At 38.7% G+C, this 25,651-nt stretch overlaps 1 protein-coding gene across 2 annotated transcripts in view; it reads left to right on the forward strand.

The window, feature by feature from the left end:
• Window positions 1-25,651, forward strand: part of Sf3b3 (splicing factor 3b subunit 3) — a 258,058-nt gene that overhangs the window by 143,160 nt on the left and 89,247 nt on the right. The window contains exon 10 of one of the 2 annotated variants that reach the window (XM_067137901.2): window positions 5,092-5,243. In XM_067137901.2, coding sequence (XP_066994002.1) covers window positions 5,092-5,243 — 152 coding nt within the window. Of the gene's footprint in view, window positions 1-5,091; window positions 5,244-25,651 lie in introns of those variants that run through there. The other variant, XM_067137904.2, reaches the window with a different exon arrangement.

Genomic DNA, 25,651 nt, shown 5'->3' on the forward strand with positions numbered 1-25,651 from the left:
TTTGGATGTTAAGTTTAAAAAAATGTATTTTAATATTACTGACACTTCCTTTATAATTATGTTTTTTGTAATGTGTCAGTGAAAAAACTGGTTTTTATGTCTGGAAAACATGGAAATGTCAGGGAATTTTTAAATCTGGATTTGGTGGACACCCTGTTATGACACTCCAATGTGTCAGTCTTCAAAACTTCACTAATTTGTAGTATATTTCGAAGCCAGGGTGAACACGGAGCTACGTCACATTTGGCGCACAAGTACTGGTTTTCTCGCCTCTTTCTGCCAGTTATGTTGAAGCAGATATGGCAGCATCTAGTAGGAATTTTTTTGGAGTAGGTCGTACAGGGGACGGGAAATGTCTCCGTCAGTCTGAGTGGTTGGTCACCAGATCTAGGACGTCCTATTTTACTAGTTTTAGAAACATGGTACTTCTGGATGAGTTCCCTTATAAGCTGTAGTTGGTAATCTGCTAGACATGTTCTGTCCAGTTTTGACATTGAAGAACAACTTCCGGTGCCATTTCATTAACTTCTGCACACACTCGATACAGCTGATCAATTCTGACCGGTCAACAGGACCTACGTACTCGTTCTGGTCAATAACGCAATGGGGTTTGTCCAGGCAGTCCTGCCAGTCTTCCCTGTAGGTCTCATGTTGTTGGTATGTCGCGTGGTCAGCATACAAACTTCCCTACGTTCGAACCACCTGATGGCAATTATGTTACCTGTCGCTTTTGATTCAGTTTGCCCTTTCTTCAATTTTATAGTAAATTACTGCTTACCCTTCCTGTTTTTCCTGACTACCACTTGTGCATGACTTGAATACCAGTTGTCTGCCCCAGAATGTATGTCTTCCCTGCAAGTGCCTTTCAATTATCATAAAGACCACTGCACTTGATACCCCAAATTCATGTTCAGGAATTATTTCTGTAGTTGACCCTATGTAAACAAAGTCCAGCACATATCCGGTCTCACAGTTGCATATAACAAATGTCTTTGTTCCAAATTTCTCTTTGATCAGATTAAACTGATTGAATGAAAGCCTGACTGATGCAAATGTTTTTGAACGGGGTGAACGTTTCTCTGGACGTGTTCCTGAGATGGTCAATTATGGGTTTTATTTTATACAGCCAGTCACCTTCAGGCTGACTGTTGTTATTGAAATGTAACTACCGCAATTAAGGGATACCTGTGTCTAGAAATGAAATCCGAGAACTGCAGAGTTATTTCTAGACGATCAGTTGACCAGTATTCAAGAATTGTGGGCTTCTTCATTCTTGCCATAAGCATTGTCACAGCAAAAAGGTGAGGTACTTCAAGTAGGGTTCCCCTCCATTTCTGTAGCCTTGAACTTCAAGAAGGTGGCATTGTTTGCATAAGAAATACAAAATACTAGTTTCAACTGCTAGGTTATATGGTTCATAATTTCTTGTGAAAAGAAGCCCTGAAATACACCTAAAGCTGCTGGTTTATCATGAATCACACAGTGATTTACCCCATGAAGCGCCATCAGAACTGTGTTATTGCAGGACTAAACACATTACCGTTGAAAGGTTTGGAACAAATTCTTTTCCTGGTTTGTGGAGCTGGTACTTGCTCAGCACTGTCACTAATCACTACCCAAATCACTGATACAAGTACTCATCTTCCGATTCAAGATTATTCACATCTTCTGTAAGTTTGAACTCGGAAATAACTCACCGACTGCTACTTGAGGCCATTTTTTACGAACCCTGGACACAGGTGCTTTGCGAGACTGCTGACTTAGATTGCTAACTGAGCTGAGTGAATTATTTCAGATACTTGTCTGCAGATAGCATTAAACTGCAGTCTCAGTTTTAGCTGATGATCCATTATGCTGTTAAAAGATGTAGCTTGTTGCCATTCAAGTTCGATAAACAAGGGAAACTCCAAAGGTATCTATTTCCTTTTCAGAAATTTAGCTAAAGTCACGGAGATATCTCGGGCGCAGCAAGGACGTGACATACTACCGTGGGCAGTGTAAGAGTTTAGTCTTTCTTTCTTCCTTTGACTACATGGCAGAAAATTTCTATTCAAATGAATTTTTAATGAATACAGAATTTGCAAATATTTTTGCTGTAGTTTAACCCTCTTAGTGCCAGGCCCAGTTGCTGACAGTATGCCAGACAGATTTAGAGAATTTTGCAGGTTCTCACTCTCTGGACTATATAGTTCAAAAATATTATAACTATGACTTAACATTTTTATTAAATGTTAACAAGAAGACATTCTTAGTGCTGAACTAAATTACAGCTCTAAAATGCTCTTGGGTATTTTGGAAAAAAAAAAAATTCCAAACAATTTTAAAACACCAAAAATTAAAAATCAGAAACAAAACAGAAAATTCAACTCCACAGAAAATATTTATGATTTCTTTGAAATGTCCTATTTTAGATGAATAAACATGTAAAGTTTTACATTTTTATCTTAAGCAGTTTAAGAGTTATGTACAATGGTATCGTAATATAAAACTCGCATATTCTACAATGGGATCGAACCTGGCACATGGGTTGTAGTCAGGGTGACCAGATGATGATACATTATCATTGTTCACAAGATGAAAGAATCTCAAGATCAATTTGGAATCTGTTTCTTGAACATATTTCCAAACCATGGAATATAACGGGAGTTTTTGACCCAATAAAAAATATGCTCGGCCTTGTAGTTACACCCATTTCCAACAAAACAGCAATGAAAGCCTTCATTTCACTCAGTGTAACCGGGCGCCACTGCTGTGCTCTGGCATATGGTGACAAGACACGATTTCTCATATGTGCTTGTCTCTGTAGTTATGAGATTCAATAATTGAGCCGTGAAAAATAAAATAAAAATACGCAATAGGTTTGCGTCTGACGAAGGGGGGTGTCTCAGGCCAGGAGTATCATAATCAGGTTAGGGTTCATATTTTGCATCTTGACCTAATTGAATTTCACGGAAAACAGGAAATTCATGCTGTTGGATATTGTTACAGCCGTCATCATCAGTACTGTCATTCAGACGGTCATTACCACTTTCAATGTTTACACTTGGACAATGAGCACATGGTTGAGTGTTTACAGAAAACTCGCCATTATCACTCCCAATAACACTTTCACTTTCCCCTTCCTCACTTGTTGGAGGAATGAATTCCTCATCAGTCTTCATCATCCTCCTCTTCACTAAAATTTATTAAGATTTGCAGCCAGATCGTTGTCGTTAACAAAATAACTTCTCCCGTAGTCACCATTTTACTCACGCGGCAAGTCAAGTTGTTACTTAACATACACTAACCTTGGCCTCTTCTTAGGTTCAGTTTCTCATTTTATAATCATTCAAATAGGTTCATAACTATCTTACTATACTTTCATATCTAGTATAGCTTGTTTATGTAAAATTCCGGTTTCAGGCACTTCTTGGATTTCATTATTCATTGCTCTTGTAACTGGATTAGGTTAAGTTAAATGTCATTAATCATTTTGTAATTATTGAAGGTGGTAACTGCTTTAGTGTGCTTTTTAACTGTAAAACTGATTCCTTAGTGCATCATTGTAAGCGTGTAGTGAACAAAACAACTCAGTTTATTGCTATATACTGTTACTTATTATACTGAACATCTATTTATCATAGTGTAATTTGTACATCTGCTCATTAAGTACTTCATGAACCTCATGTTTTCGTTATCAGAACTTCGATTAGTTTATTTAGTGAACTGTACTTCGCTATGAAGCATGATTCATGATGTTTCATCACGCCATTGCAAAATGCTGTTTCTCTTGCATTCAGAAATAGAAGTGCGCTGTGTGTTGACTCACTGCTTCACCATGCCATCACGAGACAATGTCCAGGTACTGCGTATAGGGCCACTGTCTTGCATTCTGAGACGGAAGAGCGAATTGGACCTTTACAAGACTGTAATTGTCTTTATTGAAAAGACTACATTAGACTATACTCATGATGCATGTTTATGGGACATCTTCAGTCACACATACATTGAAAATCAGGTGAGGACATGCATAAGTAAATAGTCTTTGAATCTTCAATATACTTCATGTTTCATACCATGTTCATGCTGCACCATTTTAACATTCAAGATTTACAAGACGCCAACATGTCGCGTCACAACATTTCCACAATACGGGCTCTAATATGAAATTTAACATGCAACACTGCTCTCAAGAAGTTCCCTGTGCCGTATTGAACGTTTTGAAATGGTCAGCAGTGTCGCTTTGCCTATATCTAATTTTTAGGTCACATGAATTCAGCTTATGTTCCTCTGTGTGACTCTTTGAGGAGATTTTTGTTTCTTTATCAATTCAGTGTAGCAATGCCATGTGCGATGGGATTTTTAGCAGTTGCAAAGACAGAAACTCTGTTCAGATCTATGCTTTCTGAGAAAAACATGAAACTTTTAACGTTCAAATCTATTCAGCGAGGCACGGGCCAAGTGGTTCAGACGGTTGAGATTCTAGCTTTCTGACCCCAGCTTGGCAGGTTCTATCCTGGCTCATTTCCAGAGGTATTTGAAGGTGTTGGTAGATTTACCTGCATGTAAAAGAACTCCTGCACGACTAAATTTCAGAGTCTCCGAAAACCGTAAAAGTAGGTGGTGGGGCATATTATTCGGCAAGGCAAATGCTATGAGCAAAAATTTGGTTAAGAATTAAAAGGCCTAAGTCAGCTATGGTGCAATGAACAATAAACACTAGTTATGTTGTGATCAGCACCTTGCAACATAAGTCATACGGTCCTATACTCAGGTATTTAAGGGTTTCAGTATTCCCTTTTAAGTAGTGGAAATGTACTGTGAAATGTTGTATTTTATTGAATTAGCACGTATCATGTCTTGTATTAGTGGCGCGTTATAATGCAAAGCGATGTCACCGAAGTTCTTATATTTTTATTTTTGAAGATATTGTTTTTATTTTTGAAAATCAGCATGTCTGCAGGCTTTTGCACGGAGCAGCAGTTGCTTGTAGACCAAGGCCTATCAGGGCTGTGGCACCTTGGGGTAATTGTGGATTGAAGAATTGCAGACTATGTGCTTAAATGGGTAATTACATAATTCCTAACTATGTGCATTTGGTTTATGTTGCAGAGGAATATGATGCTTACATCATAGTCGCTTTCGTCAATGCAACATTGGTGTTGTCTATTGGTGAAACTGTTGAAGAAGTCACTGACTCCGGATTTCTTGGTACAACTCCTACATTATCATGCTCATCACTTGGTGAAGATGCCTTAGTGCAGGTGAGACTTCTCTTCAGATGTTCCCTAAGTTTGTGGTTGACTAGGGTATTTGTATTTTATATGCAATCACAGTGCAATAAAACGTTATTAATCCACAGTCTTTGGGACGGAGGGTGTGGTTGAAATGTAAGAAAGTTTGTTTTAGCAGAGGAGCAATTGTATTTACTCCAAAAGCAAAATAAGTACATTTACAACAGTACATATCTTCATTATAGACTATTGTGCCTTTCATCATTTGCAATCCTTTGAAGTAACAATAGTAAGGGGAGGTCAATATAAAAAGAAGGGATTTCACAATTGTGTATCAGATGATTTTTCTTCAAATTTTTGCCTTATTTGGACCGCAGGAAACGGTAGGTTTACTGGTTTATATTCTCCCAGAATTTTGACATACTCAACTGTTTCTTGGAGTTAAAAACTATTGTGATAGATTGCTTGGCCTGGTATTATTTAGTAGCATATTTTTTGCCAACTTTGCTGATTACTTACTGGTCTACAGTAAAACCCATTTAAGGCCATTCAACGTAAGTAATTTATGCAGGAGTATTTGTAAGAATATTATTAGTATACAGTAGTACTTATTTTTTTTTTCCAGTCTTCTCGGACAGGTTGTGAATCGGAGACCTCCAGTTTCCTGTTCTCTCTCCACCACCTTCCTCTAATGTCACAAAGGAACATTTTCCTTCAGTTTCTCTTTTATTTGAAAAGTTGACACGTTGACTACCAGCTCCTCAGCGTGTGATTAAAATCTCCAGCCTGGCCTTTTAAAATCCCCTAATCACTTTAATCCACTATTTTACATTAAAGGTTACTGTACAAAAAGTGGTCCCTGAACCTTTCGAGAATCTGCCTTATTATAACCGCTGTCGTTAAAGTGCACGAACAACTGTTTCCGAACCAGGTTCGTGCTATGGTTTTCGAAAAAATCGATGAGCTGAAAATAGTGTCCTCCATCCAGTACAGTTTCAGATCTAGTTTTTGAATTATTCCGCTTACAAACATTAGTCCTAAAAACTTTATCTCATTTACGTCGACTGGTTTCCATGTCTGAAAAGTAGAATAGGCGTATTTAATGAATGGACGCGGTGCTGCACAAAAAACGTGTTCCAATTAAAGGTTTGTCTGATTGCATACATATTCTATGAAAGTCATTTACAAATAAATTGACGAAAGACATAATTTTGTTTCTCTTTTCGATGTCAACAAACGTGCATTGAATCTCTTAAGACTAAGCGCAGGTATGTCAATGCATATTTCAAACACAAATGTATCGGTAATTTCATTGACTGTCCCAATTTACTCCAGTTGCTACCAATTCATGTTCCTTCCTGCAATATCCGACAGGCTGTCACCTTCACTTACCCAGGTGCAGAACGGAACTCTTGGTTAATGCCGGCCCTAAGATCCCTCAACAAAATTAGTGGGATAGTGGATATATTTCACTCGCCAGCTTGTGAAATTCGCACACATCTCATGGACGCTTCACATACAGTGTGTTCCTTGTATCTTGTTCTGTGCATTTGGTAACTGAAAGTTATACTTCCCTCCTTCAGTCATTCCAAATGTATAAACACTTACGTTTTCATGTCTTTCTTTTTTTGTGAATATGTTTATTATATATTGCTTAGTTATAATTATTATTATTAGTAGTAGTAAGTGCGGTTGTTACTATTTGAATGTATTAAATCATCTGGAATTGGAGAACTTTGTTGATGTAGCATTAGTTTGCAATAATTTTCACACACACACACACACACACACACACACCCTACGAATAACTTGTGAACTGTTTTATCGCCACAACTAAGCACTTTTACCAGAACCATAAACATGCATTGCCCTTTTTGTTATCAGTCGTTTCATCACACAGAATTGAAACTCGCATCATTCACGGCTTCTTTCAATCTTTCCTCCTCTTTGATGATTCGAGGTACAGAACCTTCCTGCAGTCTTCCAGCTGTGGGCAAGTCTCCAGCACCTTAAATAATGAATACGCTTAATATTAGAGGGCTCTTCAGTATCATTTCAATTTAATTGATTTTCAATTTGAAGTAAATGAGGGATCCAGCATGCATTGTCTAGGCCTGAATGTCGTTAAACCAGAAAAGTAGCATAACCGCACTAAGCTATTAGAAAATCATAACCTCCCATTTCTTCCTCAGGAAAAAACTGTATAGTATTGCACAAACCCGGTATATATTTCTCCATCCACTCTCTTTGCATGATCAACTTTTTCCTGTGGAATACTTGCCTCCATAAAAACTTGAGTTGTAGATAAAATGAATTAATCTTTATCGTATTTTGCTTGTTTTGCCGCTGAACTAGTGTCCGTCAGACTAGCTTGTCTTCCGATGCCTGTCATCGTTAGCGCCTTTTCCTTGTTCTTATGTGAAACTGTTATCAATGTGTTTCAGGCACAAGTCCTTTCTCTGCCACTCAGTTTGCACATTACAGTATTTGCATATCAGTATCTCTCTAATTTTTGCCAAACACTTAAAATCCTTCCGATGCAAATTCTTCTTGATCAGAAACTATCACAACCATTTTAAGAAACTGAGCAAAAAATTATAAATTAAACACACCAATTAGCAGCAATTTTCAACAGGCAAGAGGGCACCATCACTCCATCATGTAATTATGAATACGATAACTTTCTCGCTTCCCAGGAAGCTAATTTAGCGATGATTGATATACTATATCTTAGCTTTAGATGTATATTTAACAGGTATAAAGTTGATTGTGGCATTGATTATCAGATTTTACTGCCACAAAAATCGCCTCGAATGTCGGTCGTTAATTTCAAATGATGCAATTACGAATAATTTCGTAAATTATTTTGCGTTTTTGAGCCAAGTTCGTAAAGTTTCCCCAAAAATTTTGCGCTTTGCGAAAAACAGGTGTGTCTAATGATACTGAATCTTGCTTATTAACATACTGACTTACATTTATTTTCCTTCCTAACCTGTTTAAATGTGGAGTTGCGGCAGTAGGACACCCCGCTATCATGTTATAGGTAATCCACGGCCCAAACGTGAGTTAGGCCTACTCAACTATTCGGAAATCCCATTTTTCTTTTTGTTGACAAGTTCTAGAGTTCCCTGTAGAAAGAACACACTACTTTTCACTATTCATGTTTGTTTTGCTTACACACCACAGGCCTTTTCCTCTGAAGCATATGTTAAAGTGACACTCTCACTTCAAACTCCTATACACTTCAGGCAAAATTACAAAGCGAGTTAGTACATGGCTTGGGTCACAGCTGTGAGCTTTCATTTGGGTGCTGACGCACTAAAGATGGTTTATCTGTGGTTTTTCAATTTTCACTCCAGGCAGTGCTGGGGATGTACTTCAGGCCACGGCTGCTTGCTCAGTCCTAGCCCTTTCCTGTTCCATTGTTGCCAAGATCTAACAAAGTTAGTGCGATGTTAAACACCAGCAAAGAGATAACTGAAAAGTTGAAGATAGGCTCCCTTATTACACGAGGTAAGGAATGAGGGAGATTTCAGACGTCTGAAAATGCTACAACTCCTAAAATCATAAATAACAAGTATTAAAGCATGATGTTATAACGCCTTCTGAAAAGGCTGAGTATCAGTGTAAATATGTGGTATTAAATGCTAAATACTGTTTTGTGTGAAATGCTGTTTTAAGTACTTTTGGAGCAATCTGTATTTGCGTGCGTGCTTAAGAAAAGGAACCACTTCTCGGTGAACAGTTCATGAAATAATTGTATAAAACTACAAGGGAGTAAAATGTTGAATTGTCGTTCTTGATACCTATGTATTGCTTAGGCAGTCATCTACTCACTACGTGACCTTAAAAGCCCTCTGAATTAGTCACTGCAAAAACATGAGGTTTATTTAATACTAAAAAAAGGTGACCACTTTTCGCATTGTAAGCGAGGCTCCACACACTTACTCGCTCAAGCTCCTAGCTGTGCGAGCATAAGATAAGATGACTCGGATATCTTACGATAAATAAACCGTAGCTGGGCACTTTTTAATAAAGGTAATCAGTTTTTAAACATCCTGTCTGCTCCAAACGTTCCTGATACCAATGCAGCCTTTCAGTGTTTTTCGTACCGACTGCATTAGTACGAAACCAGGCAATGACGACAGCTACTAGGAGAAAGATTTATGACAGGAAAGAAACAATTTATCACTTCAGTGGGCAGGAGGTGTCAGTCATTCTTTCAATTTGTATTCACTTGTGGCTCTGAGAGGCTAAAAGAATTAAAGGGAACAATTCAAGAAAGAAGAGGTGCAGCCTAAAATTTCACCAACGTGTTAACACTTCTCACATTAAATCTATTCCTTTTGATGATCATAAACATGCAGTCTACTTCATGAATAATTTCAGTGAACAAAATGCACTTGCCTGCTGGTTTCCAACAAAACGAAGAAGTGATTTCATGCTTCTCCCAACCAGCATGTCTAAGAAGTACATTCATACATTATACTGTGACAGCTGTATATCGTTAGAGATAATTCATGTATCACTCTCCTCCTGGTATCCCGTCTGGCATACATTTTGCATTAACATAGTAGTTCAGAAGGGCTGCCTGGCCGAGGCGGTAAAGGCGTACTCGGCTCGCCCGGAAGGACGTGGGTTCGAATCCCCGTCAGGAAGTCGTAAAATTTAAGAAATGACATTTCCACTTCCGGAGGTGCATATGGCCCTGAGGTTCACTCAGCCTACACCAAAAATGAGTACCAGGGTAATTCCTGGGGGCAAAGGCAGCCGGGCGTAGAGCTAACCACTCTACCCCATCAAGTGCCGAGGTTACGGATAGTGGAAGCCTTTACCTTCCACCCCTCCAAGGGCCTTCATGGCCTGTAGGGAGATGACTTTGCTTTGCTTTTATAGTAGTTCAGAAACCCAAGACTGATCTTTGTATGACTTGTAGAAGCAATTAAGCTGTAATAATGAAACTGTCCATTCTGGATAAGGAGGGAAAAAGAAATCTGATGGTGAAGGCTGTACAATATCTTAATCACGTCCAAGCAGAGCGGGCTGCTTATAAAAACGCCCTAGACAATTGTAGACAAGGGGTTAGACAACTGGAAACTCCATTGTCTCTTGGGCCACATTGCTGTAACATGCACAGAGGCACAGTGCATTATAGTCCTGATTTTGTCCAACAGGTGCACTTACCATACGATCCGCAACACGTTGGACCCATTTTCTTTCTTACACGCTACAAAGTGGGTCTCTTGGATGCATCATGTGAAATACTTAAAAAAAATTGTTTTGTGCATTATTCCAGAAGCTTGTATTGCGGGTGAAGGAGTAAATACTGTCTTACCTCTTGTACATCACTTCTGGGAAGAATTTTCATTAGGTGAGCATTTAGAATTCTGTGCTGATAACTGTGTTGGGCAGAATAAAAACTACTTAATGAGATACCTCATGTGGAGAGTTACGACAGGAAAGAACAGGAATTCGAAATTTTCCTTTCTGCCAGTGGGACACACGAAATTTCAACCTGATTTCTATTTTGGTTGTTTCATTAGAGCATTCCGGTAAAATGAAAGTGAAGTTCTTGAAGATGTAATTGTCGCCTGTAACAGTGCCTGGTTTCTAGCTCTCTTATTCCTGTTGCTGTTGGCACAGAATCCGGAAATATAACAATTCCTACTTACGACTGGCAAAACAAGTTCCGTGCTGGAATGAAAAACATTCCACAAATAACCCAGATACATCACTTTGTGTACATGAAAGAGCACCCTGGTGTAGTGTTGACAAAGAAATCCATAGGTTCTGACAAAGTAACCTACACCATCCTTCCAGAATATCAAACGCTTGCCTTCAGTGACTTCCTGCAAGTCACTAAACCTCAAGGCATTAGCATCGATATACAGACATAACTCCATAAAAAAAAAATAGTCCCTTCATATCAGAAGATAAGATAAAAATATACTGTCGTGCTGCAACGTCTTTCCCTGCTCCAACAACGCCGCCACCGACCACCTATAGTGAAAATCTTAAGACGCCGGCTTCTGTTTCTCCTTGTCTGCCAATAATTACACAGTCATCTTCTTACAAAAAAAAATACAACTAAGGCTCAGAAGAGAGAACCACCAACTCCAAGAATATTCTCGTCAAAAGAAGAGGTCTCGATCCACCTGTAACTACTGTGGAGAGGCAGGACATCGGGACCAGGCAGTGAAAGTGCATATTATATGCCCAAAACGGAAGCTTTGGCGTGGGTAACTAATATTCCTGTCTTATGCTGGCTGTGATTAATGATCATTAAGGTATGCGATAATTTTTGTGAGGTGCGGTAGTATTATTAGTTGTCTTCAGCGACCTCCTGCAAGTCATAAACATCTGACATAGCGTCGATAGATCTCCACTGTGGGGTGGGGGGGGAAAGTACCGTAAATAATATTCAATTCAAGTTGAAGGATTCATTACCACCAAATAAGGATGAAATTAGGGACATCATTAAGCAACTAAAAAACAACAAAACTCCTGGGAAAGATTAAATTACTGCAGTTATTCAAATTTGCAGGTGAAAATAATATAGTGGAAAAAGTAGAGAAATTATTCGCTTTTATTTGGGAAAAAGAAGAAATACAAAGTGATTGGTAAAATGCACTCATTCATCCTTTACATAAAAAAGGGGACGAAACTAACGTCGGCAACTACAGAGGTATCTCTCTTCCTATAACATACAAAATTCTATCCAAAGCATTACAGCGGAGGCTTGAAACACATCTAGATAAACAAATTGGTGAATACCAGGCAGGGTTCAGGAAAGGGCGTTCATGTGCTGAGCAGATTTATATTCTAAAATCACTTATAAAAATAAGATCAATGAGAAATCAGAAGAGGACAATCATAACCTTCGTTGATTTCAAAAAGGCATATTATTCCATAGATCGTGGAGTGCTCGTGGACGTTCTGCAGGAGTTTGAAGTGGATGAGAAATCTCTGGCCATAATTCGGCAATCTCTTACAAACACTTTTTCTCAAGTCAAATTTATGGGCGAACTCTCAAATCCATTTGAGATAAAAACGGGTTTGAGGCAAGGAGACAGCCTTTCTCCACTACTCTTTAATTGCATTTTAGAAAAAGTTATTAGGGAATGGAGGCTGAGAATGACTGAAATTGGAATGAAGAATGGGGTAAAGATAGGTTGTGGAAAAAATGCGATGATGTTGGATTGCCTTGCCTTCGCAGACGATATCGTTCTTATTACAGACAACCGTCAAGCAGCCAAGAAACAAGTCGAAGAAGTACAAAATGTTGCAGTCAAAACAGGGTTAAGAATCTCTTTAGAAAAAACAGCATTCATGGATTCTATAAAAAAAGGCGACACGGACAGACTTGTTACATTGTATGGGGATATCCAGCGTATGCAAAAATTTAAATACCTGGGAGAAGTACTCACCCCCAATGGAGATGAAAAGGAGGGATTAAAGGAGAGGGTGAGAAGGATGGAGTTGGCATTCAGACTGTCATGACACCTATAAGTCGAAATCTCTCAATTCAGGCCAAGTTAAAACATTACTGCACAGTGGTTAGAACAGAGTGCCTTTAAGGAGCAGAAACCTTGACGAGGATGGCTGACCCAGTCCTTGAAAAAAGAGAAAGATGATTCTTGTGAAAAATCTTAGGCCCTAGAAAGTTGACGAGTGACCCAAACACATTCCGGTTAAGATTGAATTTGGAGCTCTACAAGACAGTAGAAAGAATCGAGACTGTGATGAGAAAAAGGAGACTGACGTTTTGTGGACATATCAAAAGAATGAACCGTGAGAGATTGGCCAACAGGATACTTCTTCTGCAGGAAAGGTGGAAAAAACCGGGATGGCTTACACACGTGCACAATGACTTGGCAGAAATAGGTATCAAGGAGGAGGATATAAAAGGACATCATTTAGGAAGAAGTTTGCGGGATTGAGGGATGCGTCTGAAGAGCAACATGCCAAGCCACGGAACATCTCGGTGGAAGAACTAGAAAGAAGTAGTCAAAGACTCAAGAATCTTTGGCGAGAGTTTAAAGAGAAGGGTATCAGTCTGCGTGACAGAAGGAAGACTGTGTAAACGTGGCCCACAGGTGGCCGTATCGATTAATAATAAAATATGTTGGTAATTTTCGTTACAAAAATTCTGCCAAACCAGTGAACATGAAAATGTAAACGCCAGCATAACTTCCAAATAGTTTAGAAGTTATTTGTCACAATGTAACAGTTTTTAAACAGCTTTATTGAAAAGTTATAAAATGTTCTGTTGTAACATTACATGCTAATTTAAGGCCTTAATTTCTTTCGGAGGCATTCAGTTCAATTACATGATCTTAGTTACATTATGGAACACGACAGTGCCTTTTATCTTAATACCAGACATGTGGTCCCTTTTCATATGCACACACACACATTTTGTGCACTGTGGTATCTCCTGTATATGGTGTTTTCTGTGTACAGGTCGTCATGTCAGTGCAAAAGTAATTGGATTGTACTGCATCGTTGGAACTGGACTGATTGTCTTGATTCCTGGTTTCGATATCCTACAATTGCCTCTGAAATGTTCTTACAGGTCGTTTCATACCTGCTGACTCTCCTGATTTAGGCAGGAGTCTTTATTTTTCCATTTTCCTGTCTCCTAATTATTCCATTATTTCTTCCAATTTTATCCTATTTTTGGTGAAATTAAAACAGTTTTCTAATCCAGTCATTTGTAAGTTGTTGGCAGATTTGAAACAAAATATATGTTCATTAATAGTGAGGCATGCGCGCAATTGTGCTATGTAAATCCATTGCCAGTCTCTTGGTACGCACGCAATGTTTGTGTTCATATGACTTGCCAATTCTACAGAAAAGTCGCTGGATCTGGAGTCTATTTTTAAGTAGTTTAGTGCCAGAATTTCAATTATTGGGACTAGAAACTTTTTTGGAGATTTTAGGAGCTGCTAGAGACAATTCTAGCTAGTTCTAATTTTAGAGTTGATAAAATTTGGTAAGTCATGCAGGCTAGTCAACACTAGCATTACGTTTTGCATAGTCACGCGGATGTGTGATCGGGTATGTTTATGTGTTACGTAATGCCATCTGAATGCATGACTGACTTATGTCGATTATAACCTCGTACTATAATCTTGCTTCTACACTTCCTGCAAGGAAATGGAGATGGCAATATTTAGCCTTCTATTATCTTACACTAACAATCCGGTTTTGAGACAATAAGTGTTACAATATACTGTAGTACATTTGTATTGTTTATAGTTGTAGTGGTATTGTTGTTACTTGTTACTAGAAGTTGGTTAATTCATTTGAGCAACTTTTAATTTAGTATTTGGCGACTATAGGGTGCACTGGTTCAGATGCTTCTGTTGTTTAGTGGCCTGTTACATAGTTCTGTTCAGTGTTGTTCCTTACTGTTTGGTTTGGATGCGAATGTGTGTTTCTGTGAAGATGTATTTTCGGTATTGAGTGAAGTTTTCATAGAGGCCTGAAAGTTATTTGGTTACACGAATCCCTAAAGGGGTTTGTTTTTGTATTAAGCGGCTGTCGTGCATTAACCGTTCTTCGAATAAACAATTTCTCGCGTCAACTTCCAGAAATTTCAGTGCCACCAATGCTAATACCTCGCTCGATAATATTTCAAGAAACTGTATCTTACGAAACGACTACGAAATATCTTTGGATCTTGGCATTAGCACTATCACTGCAGTCATTAGAGCAAGTACTGTAAGAGGAAAATGATTTGACAGTGAACTTGCATAAGGGACAGTCTTAGCATCGTATTTGGCTGGTATTATTTAGGGAATAATTGGAAGGAGACAGTGCATTATTAATTGATCCTTTGACTGGATCTCTTAGAACTAGTGCAGAACTTGCTGTATTTACCACTTAATCCTTGGTTTTTATTCCTCATTGCATTTTGTGGAATTTTAGAGTTTGTGGAGAAGAGATTACAAACAGGTCAACGTCCTTGCAGCTGGCTGTAGAGGATTATAGTCAGAAGCAATTGAAGGTGAAAGAAGTCTGTCACTGCTTAAGCCCCGTATAATACCAGAATGCCTCTTAGCGGGGTCTTGGTTTTGTTTTGCTGTTAAAACAAACTTGTATCCTGAAGACTGATGGACGTCAGACAAATCCAGCATGTTCTTGGAGGTTCTTGAAGCGTTTCTAGAGTCACAATAGATGCAAAATTGTTATCACTATGTTGGATAACTTCATGGAACTCTGATTTCAAAGTGTTGTGATGTTTGTCATTTCTTTGGAGACCTTCAGTTGGCAAAAATTCATAGCATTTAAAATGTTCATATCATGTTCAAATTTTTCAGATGCTTGGATGTTTTCAAAGCGAACACCATAGTAAATTCCCAATAAAATGCATTAGTCAAAATGTGGATCACAGAAAATTCCAGAACAGTGGTCTTCGGGTGTAATCCATCCATTATTCAATAAAGGAGATAAAACTAATCCAGACCATTGCAGAGGAATAACCCCTTTGGATTGCACTTGCAATATTTTCTCCCAGATAATTTACAATAGGATAAAAAGCATTCTGGAACCACAACTTGGAGAATACCAAGGCAGATTTTGCCCATACAGAAGTTGCCCAGACCAAATTCTCAGCCTGAAACTAATAATGGAATATTACAAATACAGAAATAAACAGCTGTTTATTTCATTCATAGATTTCAAAAAGGCTTATGATAGTATACACAAACCTACCATATGGCCTTCAATCCTATATTAACAAAAATTATTGAACTAACTTTAACCAACAAAGCTTCAATGGTAAAGATCAGGGGAGAAATGTCAAATACGTTTACAATAAATACAGGCTTCAGACAAGTTGTCAGATTATCTCCATTGCTCTTTAATGTGGCTCTAGATTACTTCATGAAAATTTGGCAAAAAGAAACCCCACCTAAAATCAAAATTGGAGCAAAACCCTCAATAAGGACAAACTGTGTAGGGTTACAAATGTCCTTTGAGAAAACTGAGATCATGCCAATGAAACCCGTTGACATAAAAGAAGTCTTCATAAATGAGCAAAAAATTTATCATCAGTCTTCCACTCCAGTTGCCCGGGTGTGGTTTACGAACACTCACCACTTCTCTGTCCATGTACCACTCCTCTCTCAAGACGACATCCCAGCTGACTCCTGTTGTTCCTATGTCCTCTTTCACTTAGTCCCTCCATCTCTTCCTAGGTCTTCCTACCGGTCGTTTTCCGGCCACAACTGTGTGTAGCTATTGTTTTGCTGTCCTATCGTCCATTCGTTCGACATGGCCAAACCATTTCAAACGAGCCCTTGTCATGTTTTCGTTCAGGGATTAGTACACACCAGCTTCGTCCCTTATTCTTTCATTCCTTACCCTGTCCCTTTTTGTCTTCTGTACCATAGTTCGTATGAACTTCATTTCTGCGGTTTGTAGTTTGCTATCCACTTTTTGGGTTGTTCTGCAGGTTTCTAGGCAATATGTTGTTATGCGGGTGAAGTATGATGGGATTAGAATCTGCATTGATCTTAAGAGGAGGTTCTGAACTTGATGGTTAAACTGAGCTGATTTTTGAATGCGGTTGTTAATCTCAGGCTGTATTCTGTTATCACCTGAAATGATGCACCCAAGATATTTATATTGGTCTACTGTTTCCAGCTGTGTATCTTCCAGCATTATTTTTTCTTTCTTCCTCTGCCTGTTGACAGACATATACTCCGTACGGCTCTACTTCTAAATTGATGTTTTAGCAGATTTTGTCTCTGTCTGGTGGTTATGCGCTGAAGCATAGACATCCAACCAATCCCAAGCTGCCATTCATATCGATTTATATCGGCAGAGCACGATCTCGAAACCTAGTTGCCAACTCTAATATTTACATTCGCCACGTGGTTAACCTATCTCGGTACAATTCGCGATCTTTTGCATTTTCCTTCAGTAACTAGTGTTTTTTTTCATATTGTTGGAGGGTTCCAGTGACTCTGAGATCAGTGGAGTGTTCCCTTTGTAGGTCATAACCTCCTAGCCGTTAGTTGTGTGTTATTTCCTCATTCTCTTTTATTGTTAATAATATATTCTTTTAGTGCCAGATATTGTTAGAAAGTGTAGTTCTTGTGAATTTGTTTTCAATCCATATTCACATTTGTTTCTGAGTACTGTATTACAATTTAAAAGGGATGTTTACCGCGGTCGTTTTGCATCAGCTGTTCTCACGGGTGTAGCGCGCTGGCAACAGAGGGAAGGCGATGTTCATTTGTTATGCGAAACTTCAATTCAGAAGTAAGGCCGTGCGGAGTATAGTAACAGTTTTCGATTTATTTATTGTTAATCCGTGTGCATTCAAATGTTAACTCCAGGTGTTCAGCCTCTCTTGGACTTCCTTCTCTTTATTTCCCCAAATTACATCATCATCTGCAAATGCATTGATGTCCATATTGTTCTTCTGGTTAATTTCTTTCATGACTTCATCCATGACAGTGATAAAAAGGGTGAAAGGGTACTGCCTTGTTGCACTCCTTTAGTGGTTTGGAACCAATCAGAATTACAGTTTCCTATCTGTACGCAACTGCAGCAGTCTTCGTAAAGCATTTTAACTTTCTGGATAAGCCCTTTGGGTACATTTTTCTTTCTTAAGCATTCCCATATAGTCTTCCTTGGAACACTATCAAATGCCTTTTTGAGATCCAAAAACGCTAGTGTTAAGTCTTTGCCCTTCTCCCAATGCTTTTCTAACAGTATTCTAAGTGCAAATCTGAGATCGGTAGCTGATCGGTGTTCTCTGAATCCATATTGTTCTTCCTGTAGTTGTGGTTCTATTATTTTCCTTTTTCAAGTATTTTCTCAAATATTTTCAAACCATGAGACAATAAAGTGATCCCTCTATAATTGCTACTTTTCTTCTGGCTTCCTTTTTTGAAGAGAGGTATTATTCCCTTTTTCAATCATCTGGGACTTTCCTATCCTTCCATATTGCATTAATTAATCTAGGAAACCACTGTATTCCTATTGCACCAGTTGCATTGATCATATCTGCACTGACTTCGTCAATTCCTGTTGATCTTTCTTTGGGTATACTATTAAGGGCCGTCTCTACTTCCTTCCATGTTGGCGGGCTCTCTTGGTCAGGCTCATCATTGCAGCTTAAACTGACCTGTGTGGTTACATCATTGGAGTCTTTCCCAGTACTGTTGTATAAATTATCAAAATAGGATTTCATGATCTTATTTGTCTCTTCCCTAACTATGTTACCATCTGGTTCCTCCATTGCAATTATGTATTCATTGTCTCTTCTTATATTTCGTATTGTTCCGTAAAGTAGTTAAGAATTAGCTTTGCTGTCTTGCTCTTGTTTATCTGTGAAATCAGTCCAAGCTTTCTGTTTTTCTTCGGCCACAATTTTCTTTACTTGTAGCTTCTGATCTCTGTATTTCTGCTGCAGTTTGTTTACTCTAGATTCATTCCTTCGACTTCCTTTTTGCATTCCTGGTTTCATTTTTCGCTTTCACAGCAATCTTCACCCGTTCGTTCCACCAAGGAGTTTCTTTTGCCCTCATTTTGCTATTAGTTTTACCACAAACTTCTACTGCAGCTCTGACAATGCTTTCTTTGAATCTAGTCCACTCGATGTCGCCTTTTTGTAATGCATCTGGTGGTAATTTATTGGTCACTTTTTTGTGTATTCAACTTTTTTCTCTGCCTTCTTTAGCTCCCATGTCTTGATTTTTGGTTTCCTGTATTTCTGAGGTCTATAAATTTCAATGTGCTTTATTGTTGCGAGGAGAAGTGTAATCACTGTCTAGGCTTTCACTTGGTATAACTCTAACATCACATATGGTCTTTCCTGCTTCGCTGTCTGATAGAAAATAATCTATCAGAGTTTTAGTATCTCCATTCCAAATGTATTTTGTTAGTTTGACTTAGCTGCTTCTGAAACCAACTGTTGTTTATTCTCAAGCCATTCCATACACATAGATCTGGAAGACTTTCTCCTTCTGGGTTCCTGTCTCCATAACCGTGTGGACCTAGTACATTTTCAGACGAGTTAAGAACACTGAGATCAGAACAAATGAAAAAGTACTGGGCAGATAAGTATCAAACAGTACAACCTTCAAAGAAAGTGTTCATTGAAGACTCAAGTGGTCCAATGTGGCCAATAAAGTTAATAATTATAAAAATGCCAGACTCGCTACAACTAACCTGCTTAGAAGCTGCGTTGCCAGCCTGGCACTCATCTTCTGGAAAATATTTGGATCAAAAATTTAACATAGTCCTACAAATTAAATACCTTGGAGAAATCATTATGCACATCCTAAGTGAGAAGGCAACATGGATAAATAGAACCAACAAAATGAAAAAAGCACAATTTCTAACCTGGTCAACTTATAACAAAAAGTGCTTGCCAATAGAGACTAAGATCCAACACTACAAAACTATAACTTTGCCGGAAGCCACTTACGCTTGTGAAACCTTGTTCCAAATTAAAAATGACGGAACTGATCAGCTCCTCAAAACTGAAAGCAGACTGATTATTTACGACAACTAGTGTTGAGAAATCTGTGAAAGAAGACAGGAGGGCATTAGATCAAAGATATTCAAGAGGACCTCCAAACAGTTGGACTCGAAATTACATATGCAGAGAACAAGAATAAAATTACCACCCTTCTTAAGAGTCACAAATTTTCAACTGAAATGTTGCACAGAAGGCCTGTAGGGATTTCAGAAGAGTTAAGAACACTGCGATCAGAACAAATGAAAAAGTACCGGGCAGATAAGAAGAATCAAGCAGTACAACCTTCAAAGAAAAAGTGTACATGGAAGACTCAAGTGGTCCAATGTGGCCAATAAAGTTAATAATAAAAACGCATACCTGCCAACTTTCCCAATTTAGGCGGGAGACTCCCGATTATTCTATTATTTCTCCTGATTTTAGCTTTTTTTCGTGAACTTCAAACATTTGTTTTCACATCCCTCCATTTCAGCTTTTTTACGCCAGTGGCTGGAAGTCCTTCACTCATTGGCCGCTTTCAAAAGAAATATTGACGTTTATTAATGTGCGTAAATGTGCGATGTTTATTGAAACCTGTATATTGCGACGCGTAGGCTTATATCGACTGTCAATCTCTCGTACTCTGTTCGTGTTCGTTCGCATCAGTCTAGTCAATTCCATTTCCTCATCACGAGAAAACGGCTGAAGAATATTTAATGAAACTCGGTATATAACGTCGCAGAATAAGTTGCTACAATCTAGGCCATAAATAATTCACGCTGAGTGAAATGGTAGTTTAGGGGAAGGCCTAAAATTTATTTCTCAAATATGTGTGTTGTTATTGGCCGTATCGATAAATACTGCCTAATTAAAGTTACATATTATTAAATTTCCTATTAATTATGTCTTGCACATTTTTACCGTACTGGCTATGGAGAGAGATTCATGAATTTGGATTTTTTTTTTGCTAAGTCCATATCAGCGCTCAGGTACGAGAAAATGTGTGAACAGAATTTTATGTAAATTCAGGGAATATGTAACTACAGTCTACACTATAAATCATTTTATTCACTCTGTTCGAAATGGTAGTTTAGGGGAAGGTGCTAAAAATTTAATTTTTGATTACCTGTCTTACTGGTCATATTGAAAAGGTATAGAGAATAAAATTTCTGATTATGTCTCATTCAATTTTGCAAGAGAGAGTTGTCATGATTGATCCGTATTGAAACTGACTTAGGCAAATAATATTCTATTATCACCACCTATTCCATACAAGCCACGTGCTTCATGGATGAAATCTCTACAATACTGTACACACTTCTCAGGGACATGTTTCGCCCCTTGTTAAGGCCATCAGCCTGTAGGTAACCTTAAGGTCAAATGTCTGAAACATTATCTACTCATACATGGATTACAATGAAAAATGTTACACATTGAGGAAAAAGTAATGAACAATCGCTTGAATAATAACACGAGGGAGTCATGAAAGAAAGTACGACTCGCTTTACATTAGATCCTCTAATATCACAGATTCGGTAGAAAACTAAATGTGAAGGCCTCCAATATAGAAAGCTCATAAAATTGATCAACAAGAACATTACATTGACCATTGTTTGTTGTGATGTGCTTTGTTTATTCTGCTGCCATTTATCTCCGATAGATGGGATTACTGCTGTGTATAGAGTATAACAGCCTGCCTGAATATTGGCGGGAAGTTACTGGGGAGTGGAGTTCGATCTTTCTCTTCTTTAGCATGCCATTCCTCTGGTTCATAAATTTTCTGATGCTGCTGGTACGTAACACACTGGATCATCATAGTATTCCAGCTATTCGATCCCTACTCTGAAGCAGTGATTAGAATGAGCAGTGTGCACACTTAAATGGAATAATTACACAGGAGTGTTCGCGATTGTCTGCAGCCTGGTCATTCAAGCTCTGAAACTTTGAACTTTTAGATCGACACCTTAGTACTTTTCACTAAAAGTGAGAAAATGTGCTGTTTTCATTTGATCGAAGATATCGTATGACAGCGTTTCTTTTAATTGCGACATTCATACTGGTGGCATTGTAATGATCTATGTTGACTTCAGATGGGAAAACTATAATGGCAGTCTTTCTGAGAATACTGTTGCGAAGCACAGGGTACATCAGCTAGTTATTTGATACAAGCAGCATTGCGTTTCGCATAATCGCACGGGCGCTTGATGCAATATATTACCGTATTTCACGGCATAATCGTCGCATCCTTTATTTTCAATACAAAAATCGGACTTTAAACCTTTAATTACATAATCGTCGCACGTCCAAATTTTCTTCACTAATCTGGTTAAAAGGTAAATGGAACTGCAACGTAAGTTGCACATGAATGCGCAATTTAAATACGTGTATGGTTTATGGGCAATTTAGCAACACAGTCACGTTTGCGACATGTTGCACAACGTATAAATAAATAATACCGGTATATGTACGACGCATGGCTTACCGGTAGACTATCGGCAGTTTGACAACGTAGTCACGAGACAGTGTACTATTTATTCACTACCTACATATTATGAGTTCCCATTTGAAATACATAAGGCTGTAAGTTATCGGTTATCGGCAACGTCGCCAGGAAATACCGGCTAGGTAGGTTGAATGGACCTCGAACCAGCCCTCAGATACAGGTAAAATTCCCTGACCCGGCCGTGAATTGAACCCGAGGCCTCCGTGTAAGAGGCAAGCATGCTACCCCTACACCATGGGGCCGGCTCCTGTGTTATTGCGCACGAAGTGAAATCCAAGACGATAACGCAGATTTCCACGGAATTATTCAGCCGAATTATTTACGATGTCTCAGTTGTCATCGCTAGACTCTTATCTTACTACTACGTCATAAGTGTCCGGGCATGGGATGAAAACTTTTATCCAAGCAGTCAAGATAATTATTATCCAATGCTATTAAAGTTTTATTTTATAAACTCGTCAGTAATGTAATGTAAAATCATCAATAACTGGGAAGAAATATTAACCTAATTACCGTATGTTTAAAATAAATTGAAAAAATTGAATGTTTGTTACTGACGTCTCGGAATACAATCAACTATACAGTAGATCTACACCGCGCTAGCTAAGAGCTCCGGTTTGCGAGCTTTGCGCAAGCGCAGTAGTGTGTCGAAACCAACGAGCTAAACTGATAAATTGTTGCATGCTTCCTTGCTGCCTAACAGTACTGGCTGCTCTGGAATGGACAGATCACAGATGCATTTATTTGTTTCAGATTTACGTGATTACTGTAGACATGTGTGCGTGAGAATTTAAGTTTTTAATTTGTGTTTTGGGTGTTTCCAGAAATAATTTGTTTTAATAGTGAACAATTACAGAAAGTCATTTATATCGCAAAACATTAACGTGTGAAGCATTTATAAGCGATTATGGGTAAATATAGAAACTATTCTGCGGGCTTCAAGCTAAGCGTAATTGCCTTCGCTGAACACGGGAACAGAGCTGCAGAAAGAAAATTTTCTGTGAGTGAAAAGTTGGTGCGTGACTGGCGGAAAGTAAAAAACAAGCTAAAAAGCACAAACCCTTCTAGACGCGCGTTTAGAGGTCCTAAAACAGGGAAGTTTCCTATAATTGACGAAGAAGTGTTTAGGTACGTCAGTGAAATACGTAACAATATGAAATGTTACAAATTAAGGGACAGGAGGTAGCGCGCAAACACAACATACCGGTAACTCAGTTTAAGGCGACTCGTGGGTGGATTAAGGGGTTCATGCGACGACACAATATGTCAGTGCGAAGGAGAACAACACTAAGCCAAAAGTTGCCTGCTGATTACACGGACAAGATTGTAAATTTTCACCGATTTGTCATACGTTTGCGCAAGGAAACTTCGTACTTGCTTTCTCAAATCGGTAATGCCGATCAGACTCCAATCTTTTTTGATATGCCTCGCAACAGCACTATTGCGCTAAAAGGATCACGGAGTGTATTAATGAAAACCAGCGGTAGTGAGAAGTTGCGATGCACGGCAATGCTAGCCATTACAGCTGACGGGAGAAAGTTGCCGCCTTACATCATTTTCAAGAGGAAAACGATGCCTAAGAATATACAGTTTCCCCGTGGAATTCATGTACGAGTGCAACCAAAGGGTTGGATGGACGTAGAACTCATGCTGGACTGGGTTAAAACTGTGTGGAATAGAAGACCTGGTGCAATACTAAAACAACCAGCTCTGCTGGTTTTAGATAGTTTCCGAGGTCACCTCGTGAACGAAGTGAAGCAAATTCTCACTACAAATAAGACACGACAGATAGTCATTCCTGGTGGCCTAACATCTGCTTTGCAGCCACTAGACGTATGTGTTAATAAACCCTTTAAAGACCACTTACGTCGATTTTACAACGAGTGGATGATGAGCGGTGATCAGGAATTGACGCCCGCCGGAAATATCAGGCGTCCACCCTGGGACTTGTTATGCTCGTGGGTGAAGAAGAGTTGGGATCTTATACCACCTGAACTAGTCTCCAAGAGCTTCAAAAGGACTGGGATTTCGAATGCACTAGACGGTTCCGAAGATGGCGCAGTGTGGCAGGGAGACAAAGAATCTGATACTGGTATTAACAGAGGTGAGGACGGCGCATCAGATAGCGAAACCTGCGATAGCGACACCGAAGATTTGGAATAAATTGCGTTCCGGTAAGTCTGCATTTCACAACAAAGCGATAATTTTTTGCAAGTGTAATATTTTAACTTTAATACTCAAATTAATGACAAATTAACTTAATATGTTCATTTTTATTTTCAGGTTGGAAAAACGTTCGCCGAATTGTTGCGAAAAATTATGAATTTTGTTTTAGACTATTTTAATTATTTTGATGTATAAACGCAAGTATTACGTGCATTTTAAATTTGTATCAAGTACAATTTAGTTATAGATACATTTTTTGAGTAATACAAATACTGGTATTAAATATTCATCGTATAATGGTCGCACCCTACAATTTTTTTTTTCGAAAATTTTGGTATAAAAAGTGCGACGATTATGCCTTGAAATACGGTAATCTATGCATTTGCTAAGTGATGGCATGTAAGTGCACAAGTTCATACTATTTTCGGTAGGCTTATCAGAGACCGATCATCTCACTCACCTACTTTCTGTGAGGGAATAGAGATGTGCAATTTTTAGCCTTGTAGCCTTGTATAGCAACAGTCAGGCTTTGAGACAATAAGTAGAATGAGCAGTTTAGACCAATTGTATCTCCTGATTTTCATATCAAAATCTCTTGATTTTTGGTTTTGTAAAGTTGGCAGGTATGAAAACGCCAGACGCACAACTACTAACCTGCTTAGAAGCTGCATTGCCAGGCTGACACTCATCTTCTGGAAAACATTGGGATTTATGTGAGCATGTATGAACCCTTAGCACTCACGCGGCAGGCCATGCCCGACAATGAGAATATTCCGCATAGGTCCTATGTTGGCTGCCCGACACGACTTTCTTCCCGATATAACTCCTTTGTCAGGTCATGTGCGCATGAATTACAGGTACAGTAAGCTATTGCCTTCCTTCGACAATTATAGCCATGTATAGCTATAATCTCGTTGAAATTAGGCCTTGTGCGCATTCTCTGAAGACCATATGAGTTCCTAAACAGACGTTGTTTGGCAACGTGGTGTCGTTCGAGCAGCATGAGAAATAGCCAGACCTTTAGGTGAAAGTGATTTTCAGTTTAGTGATGAAGATATTGAGGCACTAGACTGTGTTGGTGAATTGAGTGATGAAGATCCGTTAATGAGAAAATTGTGCTAAATGGCAGTGGTGGTACCTCTACTGATGGCTGGAGGAAATAGTCACTGACTTGGACTTCAAAGGAACCCATTCACAGATACGTCAGGTTATAAGCCGCTGCAAGGGTTTAAACCTACTTCACTTCCTCCAATTATTCATGACTGTGATGAGTTATTGTTGGAAATTGTG

The sequence above is a fragment of the Anabrus simplex genome, chromosome 1, assembly GCF_040414725.1.
Source record: "Anabrus simplex isolate iqAnaSimp1 chromosome 1, ASM4041472v1, whole genome shotgun sequence".
Taxonomy (NCBI): Eukaryota; Metazoa; Arthropoda; class Insecta; order Orthoptera; family Tettigoniidae; genus Anabrus; species Anabrus simplex.